We start from the raw sequence: 11,758 nt of genomic DNA on the forward strand, positions 1-11,758 counted from the left end.
GAAAAGATATACTATTGTCGACCTTAACGCTGCATACATGAGGTTTGTCCAATATATTCCGACTGGAATTCCAAACGAAGATGGTGAGTTCCCGGGAAGGAACTATACAGTTGGAAAAGTCATACAACAACTGTATGATATTAGGAAAGCTTCAAACCCCAAACTTGCAATGACACTCAAATTGCTTATGAATTCGACATGGGATATTCCATTAAGAAACCTCAAGAGATGAAGAGTAAACATTATGAGAAGGTCGACAACTTTGTTGAAAGGTTTTCTCCTTTTGTTTTGAAGTACGAATTCACTCAAGGTCAAAGTGGCTTAGTAACCACATTAAAACCTATTGTCGAACATTGGTCTTACCCTCAGTTCGCAAAGGCAGTCCTTGACAACTACAACAAATTCTTCTCCGAAGTCAAATCCAAAGTGAAGGTTTACTATGAGAACATTGACGCACTCATGACGAACGAAGAAGGATACAACAAACTCATTGAAATGGGAATGGTCGGTGAAAAGATGGGCTGTTTTAAGCTAGATAAGGTATTTTCTGAAGTTCATGTCCTCTCCAAGCGTAAGTACTGGGGCATACTTGAAGACGGCACAGAAATAAAACATTGCATGAAGTAAAAATTTATTTTTTAAAAAGTGACATTTTTTAATTTTATTTGAAATGTACGCTGAGTTTGTTGGAGAAGACCGTTGGGAAACTTGTTTGTTAGATGAGAAATATGAAATGGCATACCATTTTAAAACAAATATTTTACATATATTAAATGCTTCAGGTTGAAAAACAAAGAACAAAAGTAGCAGATACAAAACCGTTAGACTATATCTTTACAAATGCTGGTAGGACTATTTCAGATGAAGAAATTTCATCCCGAGCATACAGGTTTGACTATCCAATTCGTTGGCTTCAAAGTCCTTCAGATGCAAAGGCAATAGGATTTAGAAGAGTTTTGTTTTCAAATAGAACTAACGCATTTATGTTCGCAGTATATTTTCATGGGCAGTATAAAGGTCATGATGGTCTACTAGACAAATTTGATGAAATGAGGATCTTTACAGTTCGTTCAGACGAAAGTCTTGAGAAAACTCTAAATGACTTTCAAACTCAAATGAACAAATATTATTGGGAATTTCAAGAAAAATACGACTCTTTACTAAATGGAACATACTATCTGAAACTAGAATATGACAAGATGAACTCCACCGTTTCATTTCAAAAGATTGAAATTAACCCTCCAAGAGATACAGAGTTTTTATTTTGGAAAGTAGACAAACGTTCTTGGGCACAATTTCTTCGGTTACTAAACCAGAACGAACCATTACCACCAGATGGTCCATTTCAATTTATACTTCCACCAGCAGATTTGACAGTTTATAGAAACGTGTTTGACCCTCAAAATGTTATGTGTCATGCAAGTTTCAGTTCAAGCAACAATAGTTTTCTATGTATTGGTAAGGACTTTTATGACTTTGCTTCTAAATTCTACGAACCACCTAGTAACAGTTTCTCTGACTTTCAAGTTTGGTTCACAACAAATGGTGTGCAACATATTATTCCATTGTACTATGACTTTTATCTCGAATTGTCTTTCATATATAACTACGGAAAAGTGCTGAAAAAGTATTGAAAAATACTTTTAGGTGAAGAGGTGAGATCTCACCTGTTTTCTCACCTTTTTTCTCACCCTCTTGAATTTTCATGAATTTTATACAGAAAATGCTTGTTTTGAGGTCGAGCCACTTTTGGCTCCACCGTATTCTTTCAACCAAAACTCATGAATTCAGCAAAAATATAATTTAGGGTAGAAGGTTAGATCTAACCTCTTTTCTAACCTCTTTTCTACCCTCTTGAATTTTCAAGACTTCTTCGTAAATGTTTTGTCAAGACTTCTTCGTAATGAGTGTAAAGGACCCAAAAATAATGTTTAGGTGAAGTGGTGAGATCTCACCTCTTTTCTCACCTCTTTTCTCACCCGTTGAATTTTCATGAATTTTCATGAATTTTCCCGAAATAAAAAATAAAGTTAGTTTTTTTAAAAAAATATTTTTTATTTTTATTGTAAGAACATGTTAGCAACAACTTCACCAAACTCTTTAGTTATGAATCCAACATCTATGTTAGTAGAAATGAAAAGCTTCATTCCTTCTTCATATACTTTTGAAACAAAAATCCAGAAGATAAAGCAAGAACTTTTAACATGTAATTTAGACTGTAGTGCGAAAGATGAAACAAATGAACAGTATCTTTATGAAATGCAGGACATTATTGACCATTTGCCTAAATTGCCTGAAATCCAACAACAAAAACTCACTATTCCTGAATTCGACGAAATTGAAGTCAAAGCAACTGACTCAGTAGAAATAAAGAAGTTCATACGAAAGGTAAACTATGAGTTTCTAGGATTTCATTGCAACCACAAAGTCATGGACAAAGACTGCGATATGGTATATAAGAATGTTTCTGACATATATAAATCTGGGGAGTTTAAGACCTACGACAACTTTGTTTCGTTAGTTGCTGAATGTGTATGGCAGATAAGAGATAAAGATAGAAGAGGTAAGGTATGGAATGAACAGATAAAACCAACTGCTTCAGATTTAAAGAAAACCATTGACGCCTTAGTTGTTTTAGCTGGTTTTATTTCAATGTATAACGCAAAAATGAACCCGCAATGTTCTAAATGTAAAGCGGCAATGAGGAAATATAACTACTCCGTCAAAGAGATAGAAAGAATGAGAAACGACTATGCTGACTTAAAGAAAGAAGCAGAAAAGCCAGCAGAAGATAAAATGGACATGTTAGAATTTCTGAACAAAAACTATCCAACTGCAGAAGATTTCCTTCTATCTGACGTCAAGAAGAAATATAAAGAGACTTTCGGCATAGTTAAAACTTTTGACATACTGACAGAAGAAATAGAAGCTACAAAACTGTTTAGGATTTCAAATATACATCGTACAATTCATGTAAAACGCTTATAAAATAACTGAGGTGAGAAAACGGGTGAGAAAACGGGTAAGATCTCACCTCTTCACCTAAACTTTATTTTTATTGAATTCCGTATGAAATTTCATGAGTTTTGTGTGTTTTAGACCATGTTAGAAAAGAGGTGAGAAAACAGGTGAGAAAACGGGTGAGATCTCACCTCTTCACCTAAACTTTATTTTTACTGAATTCAGCAACAAAATTCTTGAATTTCCTTAAGACAGAAAAAATAAAGTTAGTTTTTTATAAAATATTTTTTTTATTTTGTATGTAAGAACATATATGACAAACACTGAGTTTGAAACAGTTAAAAAGATAGACAATAACACTAAATTGGTTAGAATTGGTGATTTAAACGTAAGATACTCAAAGAAATACAACAAATATTCTTTGTCAGACATTATATCTCCATCTGGAAAGAAACCACACGACTGGGTTAGAATTGCTTCTACTCAGAAAATTTTGACAAGAAATCCTAAGCTTATGATATCGGTAAGATTCTATGGAACTACAGCATATCTCATCGACAAAAGTCTTATACCAATAGTTTTGTTATGGTTAGACCCAGTTGTTGGATATAACTTCATAACATATGGTTCATTCGATACGGAACGTTGCAGTGAAGGCTTACTTTACATCGTTCAGAAACCGAAGGACTTCAATACAAAGAGATATAAGATAGGAAGAACATATAATATAACTCAAAGATATGACAGTACAGTCAATAGAGTCAAGGTTGTGTTTGTTAACGATATGAGAGCTGCTGAAACAGAACTACTTGAAAAGTTTGAGAAAATGTATGGTGCTCCCATAAAAGGTAAAGAAACGTTTGAAGTAGATGAGATAGATAAAGCTATAAAATTATTTGACGAAGTTGCTGAAAAATACATGTAAAGCGTTTATTTTTGGTCTTTTGTGAAAGATAGAAAATAACGCTAATTTTATTTTATTTATTTTTTTATTTTGTATGTAAAGACAGATATGTCAACAACAGAGAACACAACAACAGTTATAGTCCATGAAGCTATAAATGAAGAATATGAGTGGGTTCAGTTTAACAAACAACTCCGTCTCATTCGTTCGGTCAAAGACGATATGTACCAAATGCAAAGTATTTTGACAGCATGTTTTGCTCCAGATACTAAGCTTCCTAAAGACTGGTTTAGGAACCAAAGCACACAAGAACTTTTGAGCGAAGCACAGCGAGACATACTTTTTTCTGAAAATCGTGAAGAACAGCGAGTAGGGAAGAAACCCCAGTCGCCAAAACTCTATGAAAATCGTGAAGAACAGCGAGTAGGGAAGAAACCCCAGTCGCCAAAACTCTATGAAAATCGTGAAAAATTGCCAAACGGTTTGAGAGGATATTATGTACATAGACTTCTTGTAAATGCTGTTGCAATGTGGGCTTCGCCTCGTTATGCTTGGTATATCTACATGATGTTAGATGAACTATAATTTTTAGGGCATGTGTCAAACCGTTGAGTTTTCACAAAATTTAAAAAATAACGTTTACCATGTGAAACGTTTATAAAATAACTGGGGTAGAAAAGAGGGTAGATATCGGGTTAGATCTAACCATCTACCCTAAAATATAGTTTTATTGAATTCAGCACAAAAATCATGAATTTCCTTAAGATAGAAAAAATAAAGTTAGTTTTATTTTTATTTATTTTTTTATTTTGTATGTAAAGACAGATATGTCAACAACAGAGAACACAACAACAGTTATAGTCCATGAAGCTATAAATGAAGAATACGAGTACATACAGTATAACAAACAGTTACGTCTCATTCGTTCGGTCAAAGACGATATGTACCAGATGCAAAGTATTTTGAACGCTCTTCGTTCTACAAAGCAAGCATATCATTGGTTTGAAAACCAACAGACAAAAGAACTTTTAGAAGAATTTCCTCATATGTTTGCTACCCTCGGAAAACCGAGGGTAGAGATTCCGTACGAAAATCGCAAGAATTTGGCTCCTGGTTTGAGAGGATATTATGTTCATAGACTTTTAGTAAATGCCGTAGCAATGTGGGCTTCACCTCGTTATGCTTGTTATATTTTCATGATGTTAGATGAAATTCATAGACAAGAACGTGAAGAGATGGAAAAGAAACTTCAAGCAAAAGATGAAGTCATTGAATCCAAAGACAAAAGCATACAGAAAAGAATACCGCGTTCAGTACCAAAAGGAAAGGAAAAGAACTATAAGTATATGATTTATACTGAAGAGATGGAAAATGAAGAAGACAGAGATATGGTTATGTTGCATTTAGTCAGAAGAAACAACAAAAGCTTTTACGACCTTGCTAAGATTTACAAATCTGACAGAAATTGGTTCTATCGCGAAAACTTACCGATTTCAATGACCCCAAATGAAGATGTGAAACAAATAGTTCAAGATACTTTACCTCAAACACACTATGATATGAAAGGTTGTACAATACTTACATTCAAAGAAGATTTGCCATTGTTAAAGGAAAAAATAACAGAGTATTTTGACAACTTCAAACAAGCAGAGTAAATGAACCATTTATTTTTCAAGCTTGACTTCAGATGGCTCAGGTAGCTCAATTAGGTAAATTGCCTCGTCAAGTCTTTCTTGCATTCCGAGTCCTTCCTTCCAACAGAAAAATATTTTCCCGACAACTGGAAAAGTTCTTCCTTCCAACAGGAAAAAATTTTCCATCCGACAAGAAAAAATTTTCCAGTTGTCCGTCCGTAAACCATTCAAATTTTCGAAAATTGAGAACTTTTTGGTCGAACTTCAGGAAAAATTTTTCCTTCCGACAGGAAAAGTTCTTCCTTCCAACAGGACACAAACGGATGACTGACGTTCCTCTTCCTGAATGCCTTCCAAAGCCAGAAGAACCGACAGCCCCAGCACCACAACAGACTTACTAAGACTAAACACTTACATTTTTCAAGCTTGACTTTTTACAATTTGAACTTTGTTTGCGTAGATATGAATTCTGAAAGAAGTATGAGGGTCTTGTATGACTTTGTACTTCTCCCATAGTTCATGTCTGTCAAACTTACCTGCCATGGACTCTTTCATAAGTTCCATGAAATCGTCTTCGGACAATCCGGGGAAAAGTATTATGTCAGTAAGTATTCTTTTAACATCCTTACTTAAACTCTTTGCTGTCTGTACACATATTACGACTGAAATGTTAAAGTGTCTGAGCTTCTTAAGAATTCGACACATATCTTGTTCTCTGTTCTTAAGCAAAGGATGAGAAGCAAAGTCATCTAAGATAAGAAGACATCTATGAGGGTAAGTCTTCCAATCGTAAGATTGCAATTTCTTCGAAATGTATTCTATCTCTTTCTGTTTGTTTCTGAAGTGTTTCTTCTCTAATATTCTCTGCATTTCCTCATTTGGGTCTTTGAACTTAGAATTTATATACTCATTTATAGCATTATACTTCAAAACCTTCTTTGGTACTTCTTTATCCAATCTAACAACTCAGTATCCTTTATACATACTAACTTAGACTTCTTTATAATATCTTTGAACGAATTGACGGTTTGGTCAAATTGACCAGAAGTACTACAAATAACAACTAACTCATAGAATGGGTTCTTCTCATCTAGTTCTTGTTGTTGTGCAGCCATTTTAAGATAAGTGAAAGTCTTACCCGACCCAGGTGGTGCAATTAGACCTGTTATACCATTCTGAGCAAATAAGAACTTGTCATGTATAGGCTTTATCTGAGCATTTTCTAACTTCCTCTTGTTCTTTTTTAAAACATTCTCAAATTTCTTGTCAATGTCAGCAAACTTTTTTTCTAACATATTTTTAGAAAAATTAAAATTTTTATCTTTTAGAAAATGTCTAGCGATTTCGCTATCTATATTCGAGACAAGCTTTTCGACAGCAAAACATCTGTCGACCATAAAATCTTACATAGTGTAAACAAGAAAGGTGAATTTGTTCTAAAGTTCTGTTTCTGGGAATATGACAAGAACCATAAAACATTAAGCAGAGCAGTCTTAAAATTTGTCGATGACAGACTTGTTGACAGAGATGACGCCTCTTGGAGAGATGAAGTCCAACAAAACTTCTTAGAATGCAAAGAAGACACATGCGCTGTTCTTGAAGATGAAATAGAAAACAGAATAGATGAGCTATTAAAGGACAAAGAACTTTTACATAAATATGGTTCGGAGAAATTTGACATAACTCACCAGAGAAGAAGAAAGAAGAAAGAAAGAAAGAGAAAAAAGTAGAAGAGAAGAAAGAAAAGAAAGTAGAGAAGAGAAGAGAAGAACCTGAACCAGTTCCAGAGAAAAAGAAATTTGACATGTAAAAATAAAATTTTTTTTTAGAACATTTCTGGGTCAATGTCAATGTTCTCTTCCTCTTTAGGAGTAAACACTGGCTTAGACTCTAAAATCTTTTTACCCAATTTACCTTGAACTTCTACAACTTTAGACTCATAATATTCATAGTCGTCTGCTTTCTTTGGTTCATAAGGTATAACAAGTTTGTATGCTTTGCCTTCTTTAAGGTTTGAGAACCTTCTGTCAAAACTTTCTTTGACTGCTAACAAACCTTCTATGTCTAAGTCTTCAAATTTTGCACCATTTTTAGTCACAATAGCAAACTTAACTGGTTCGATGTTCCAAACTTTGCTGAATGAAGACTTTTCAAAATGGTAGAAGTAAACATTCAAATATGTGAATGGGTCTAGTTCTTCTTTAAGTCCTGACATGTACTTGTTTACTGAGATGAATTTTGCCATCTTTTTCTATCGGATAAAAAAAAATATTTTTTTTAAAATTTACTCAGAAAAATTTTTCTTTGTATATACACCATTCTGTACGTCTAAAAGACTTTTGACATTTGCCAAGAATGTACGTTTAGAAGCTGCCATATAACCATATTCTTGACAATATTGTTTATATTCATCATATAAAGACCTTTCATCTAAACACTCAAAGTCAGTTTCATCTATGAACAGTTCATATACACTCTTGTTTGCTTCTAACAATGTTGTCTCTCTTCGGTATGTGGAATTTGTCTTGGATTGAACTTTGAAATATCTAATGTCATAAAATATGAGAACAAGTGGTTGTAAAAGTCAGATGTCCAAAGTTTCTGCTAAGTCGTCAAAATATTCTGTATCTTGCATATGAGAATCTGACGTTCTGACAACTACATATCTTCTGTCAGAACTTTCTAACTTCATCGGAACAGCATTGTTTGAAACCATAATGAAGTTTGCAACATTTTCACAAACTCTTTGGTCTTATATCTTTCTTTCAACAACTCCAACTTTGTCTGTTATAAGACTCTTCAAAGCATCTGAGTTTAAAACTTTTGTTGTATCTATACTTTGAAGTTCATTGCAAACTATAAGTTTCATATTCTCTATTGAGGAGTTAAACTTGCCACAGATGTTTTCTAAGTTTGTCATATTCGGATTCGAATAACCTTCTAACAGTTTGCATAAGATATCTGTAAAGAAAGTATTCTTACCAGTTCCTTGTTTTTCCAATTATAATGAGAGCAGTTTCATTCTTAGCACTTGGATGTTGTAAGATGTTTGCAAACCAACATAAGATATACTCATAAACCTTTTCGTTTCCATTGCATATAATTTCTTTGACATGGTCTAACCAAGCTTCTATAATATTTTTCTTTCCATTCTACTTGTTCGTATTTATATCCAGTGAAGATAGAATAGAATTTGGAGAAGGTGTATAGAACTTTATACCTCGAACTGAAAAATCTTCTAACTTTGACAATAAGATATCCCAAGCATCTAACATCTTCATGCCAACTTGTACGACTTTTTATTTTCTTAAGTTTCTGTCTACATTCTTGTTCTGAAACTATTGTTGCTCTTGGTTTGTTAAAGACTACATCCCATTCTTTCATAACATAACATTCTGGGGCAGAGTCGACATAAATGACTAAACGTTTCAAATTCTCGACTGCTTTGTTATAGTCTCGAAATGGACACATATTTCTGAATGCTTGGAAGTCATAAAAATCTGAAACATCTATTCTGTACATTTTTATAAAAATAAAAAAAATATTTTTTTATTCTTGACTTTGTTGTTGCATTTGTTGCATTTGTTGTTCTTGAGCTATTTGTTGTTGAAGTTGTTCTTGTAATACAATACTTTCACCAGTTGCATCTTCCAATTCGAAACTTTCTGCCGTCATTGACAAATACATAGGACATAAAAGTTTTACAGGACCAAAGTTTTGCGTCAACTAATGTCAACGTTATACTTGCCAAAGTGTTTGAGTTCACTAAGGTTGAAAATTCTGCATTCGAATGAACAATAGGCAAACCAGCAGAGAAAGTATTGTTTATACGCATAAGTATCTTTTGGTCATAATAGTTTCTGTCGACATTCGAATAACACTTTGAACCTAAGTTTGAAACAATATATAAGATTGGTGTGCTTAATGTCAATGGAATAGACATTCCTTGTATGACACCTTTTCCTGTTATAGGAAACTGTTGGTAGTAAAAACCAGAAATAAGTTTTGTATTATAGCTCATATCGTTTATAGTAAACTCAGTCGGACATCCAAACATAATGAAACCTGCTCTAGTTGCAGCACATGTTACACCCGTACTTAAAGTATTAAATAAGTCAAAAAACCTGTTGGTGGTATATCTGAGTAAGTATCTTCAAAGGAGTATTTTTTTACCATTCACAACAATAAAGTCTTCTGGTGTCAAAAGAGCAAAACAGGCTTTAGTCGTCATTGTGTTTAAAGTTAGTTTACAATACCGTCCTTGAGGACTTTGTAAGTTTGTTGTTATAGAATTATATGACTCAGGGTTTTTAGTCGTAATAGTATAAACCATTATATCTTCTGCCATTTATATATATTTAAAAGTTTTTCTGAAAGTGGAGAAGAACTTCATCTAAACTTTCACATGGCGTTTCTTGAAGTTCTCTGTCTAAGAAGTTCAAATATTTTGTAAAGACATAGAACTTTCCTTTGTCTACACGAACAAACAAAACAGGGTCTTTCATATCGTTCAAAAGTGTGTAAAGTCCTTTACATGAAATAAAGTCTATATTATTTTTCTTCAAACATCTTTCAAGAAGTTTTGACATTTTTACTTAGCAAATAAATTTTAATGAAATGTTGTGGTCGTCAAATATTTTTATAACGTCTGGGAAACTATATTTTAAGTTCAACGTTTCACCTCCTTTCATAACGTATATCTTGTCAATGGCATTATATGAAACACCACAGCAACTAATGTCGGGTTCTATTTCTTTGATGTTTATATCGTCTGCCTCTGTCAAAAGTTTCAATAGTTCTTTCAAAACTTCATGAGGTGCAATGACATATGAGTTCACTTTTACAGGGTTGTGCTCGACCAAGTTTAACATTATACCTAAAGCTTGACAAATCTTCTCCTGAGTTTGAAGTTTGTCTTTCAGTTGTTGGTAGTCGTTTCGAATATCTGCAACAGAACTTAAGTCTCTGCTAACTTCAGGATATGTTGGTTGTTCTTTTACAGGAACAATTGTTATACCATCTTCGTCCTCGTATGGTTTCCCCACTTCAACATCTCTGTCTTTGACATTGACAATAACACTTTGACTGTTTGTTTGAGTTGGTGAATTTAACTTCACATCTGCCACCGCCATTAAACCTTTTGAAACACTTACGCTTCTATTTTTCGGAAATGACATTTTACTTAGAATAAAAAGATGGACGTATTCGAGTATCTCTTCGAATTGAAGCAGAACAAAGTTTACACACACAAACAATACAAATACATTGACAGAATAGTTCTTTATACAAACAATGGTAAATGTTATAGAATAGCAGTCTTTGCTGAACCTAAATATTTTCATAAAGCAAAGAAAGTTGGTATAACTGAAATGGTGAAAGTTCTTGACGTTGACAAAAATATAACAACAAAACTTACAGATATTTCTAAAGGTAAGTTTATCTTACAATATTATGTCAAAACTGGCGTACTGTCAATATTTGACGGAGAGAAGTCAGTTCAAGAACAACTTACTGACCTGCTGCCAAAATCTGCTCGATGGAAGCTGTCGTTATGCCAATCTGAGGAGCCCCAGCAGGTTTCATCGAACGAATCTTCAAAAGAGCATCTTCCGTGAAAAGTGCTATTGGTTTTGTAAACTTCTTTGCTTTCAATTCATCTGGACCGTCTCTGTCACCAGTATATTGTATTTGTACAGTACCAACAGTTGAAATACCACCCATAAAGTCTTCTGAGTCAGCAAATGGAATGCCAAGCCAAAAGTTTGAACGGTCTCCATTTGTATATTGAGTTTTTTGACCTCCTGTATGAGTCCATACTTTCACATATGGCATAATAGAACTTTGCATTTCAGGGTTAATGGTTGTTGTGAAGTTGTTGTTAAAGTTCATAGCATCTAATGTCAAGTTGTATGACCTCATATCCTCAACTGTAGAATATTCTTCTCTTGGATAATATTTGCCATCTATGTTTATATGATATTTAATACCAGGGTTGTAGAAACAAGAATAGTCATTTATAGTTCGTCTGAACAGTACAAACATAGTTCTGCATGTTTCATTGCAGTTGTTAAAGCAATATCTGTTCTTGCACCTGGGTCAGCACTTTGGTTTCCAACTTCACCTGCAAAGTCTTTGACAGATATTTGGTGTATAGGGAACATAAGTGGAACTGCAATATATTGGCAGCTAAAGCATTTGAAATATCTGGGTCCAACATATAGACTGCAAGTCTGCTTTCTATTCTCTTGCATTCAAACTT

The 11,758-nt window shown here is 33.7% G+C and overlaps 6 protein-coding genes and 5 pseudogenes across 11 annotated transcripts, besides 1 other annotated feature; 7 read left to right on the forward strand and 4 right to left on the reverse strand.

Moving 5' to 3' along the window:
* The first annotated feature begins 37 nt into the window (after positions 1 to 37).
* Positions 38 to 627, forward strand: TVAGG3_0051140 (annotated as a pseudogene). The gene has a single exon. A coding segment is annotated over exon 1 (590 nt).
* Positions 628 to 983: 356 nt separating this feature from the next.
* Positions 984 to 1,634, forward strand: TVAGG3_0051150 (uncharacterized protein; the record flags this gene model as incomplete). The annotated part of the gene is made up of 1 exon (XM_053888379.1): positions 984 to 1,634. The coding sequence occupies one exon, from the start codon at positions 984 to 986 to the stop codon at positions 1,632 to 1,634; it is 651 nt and encodes a 216-aa protein (XP_053744494.1).
* Positions 1,635 to 2,075: 441 nt separating this feature from the next.
* Positions 2,076 to 11,758: a mobile genetic element.
* Positions 3,476 to 3,886, forward strand: TVAGG3_0051170 (organellar and viral DNA polymerase type B; the record flags this gene model as incomplete). The annotated part of the gene is made up of 1 exon (XM_053888380.1): positions 3,476 to 3,886. The coding sequence occupies one exon, from the start codon at positions 3,476 to 3,478 to the stop codon at positions 3,884 to 3,886; it is 411 nt and encodes a 136-aa protein (XP_053744495.1).
* Positions 4,693 to 5,050, forward strand: TVAGG3_0051180 (KilA, N-terminal/APSES-type HTH, DNA-binding family; the record flags this gene model as incomplete). Its single annotated transcript, XM_053888381.1, has 1 exon — positions 4,693 to 5,050. A coding segment is annotated over one exon (358 nt), but the record flags the coding sequence as incomplete, so codon positions are not given.
* Positions 5,065 to 5,520, forward strand: TVAGG3_0051190 (uncharacterized protein; the record flags this gene model as incomplete). The annotated part of the gene is made up of 1 exon (XM_053888382.1): positions 5,065 to 5,520. The coding sequence occupies one exon, from the start codon at positions 5,065 to 5,067 to the stop codon at positions 5,518 to 5,520; it is 456 nt and encodes a 151-aa protein (XP_053744497.1).
* Positions 5,553 to 5,900, forward strand: TVAGG3_0051200 (uncharacterized protein; the record flags this gene model as incomplete). Its single annotated transcript, XM_053888383.1, has 1 exon — positions 5,553 to 5,900. One exon carries the CDS (start codon positions 5,553 to 5,555, stop codon positions 5,898 to 5,900), a length of 348 nt encoding a protein of 115 aa, XP_053744498.1.
* TVAGG3_0051210 lies at positions 5,920 to 6,614 on the reverse strand (annotated as a pseudogene). Its single transcript has one exon. A coding segment is annotated over exon 1 (695 nt).
* Positions 6,831 to 7,309, forward strand: TVAGG3_0051220 (annotated as a pseudogene). Its single transcript has one exon. A coding segment is annotated over exon 1 (479 nt).
* Positions 7,325 to 7,714, reverse strand: TVAGG3_0051230 (protein of unknown function, DUF4108 family; the record flags this gene model as incomplete). The annotated part of the gene is made up of 1 exon (XM_053888384.1): positions 7,325 to 7,714. One exon carries the CDS (start codon positions 7,712 to 7,714, stop codon positions 7,325 to 7,327), a length of 390 nt encoding a protein of 129 aa, XP_053744499.1.
* On the reverse strand, positions 7,784 to 8,134 carry TVAGG3_0051240 (annotated as a pseudogene). Its single transcript has one exon. A coding segment is annotated over exon 1 (351 nt).
* On the reverse strand, positions 8,296 to 8,883 carry TVAGG3_0051250 (annotated as a pseudogene). The gene has a single exon. A coding segment is annotated over exon 1 (588 nt).

Source organism: Trichomonas vaginalis, chromosome IV, assembly GCF_026262505.1.
Source record: "Trichomonas vaginalis G3 chromosome IV, whole genome shotgun sequence".
NCBI classification, from domain to species: Eukaryota; Parabasalia; order Trichomonadida; family Trichomonadidae; genus Trichomonas; species Trichomonas vaginalis.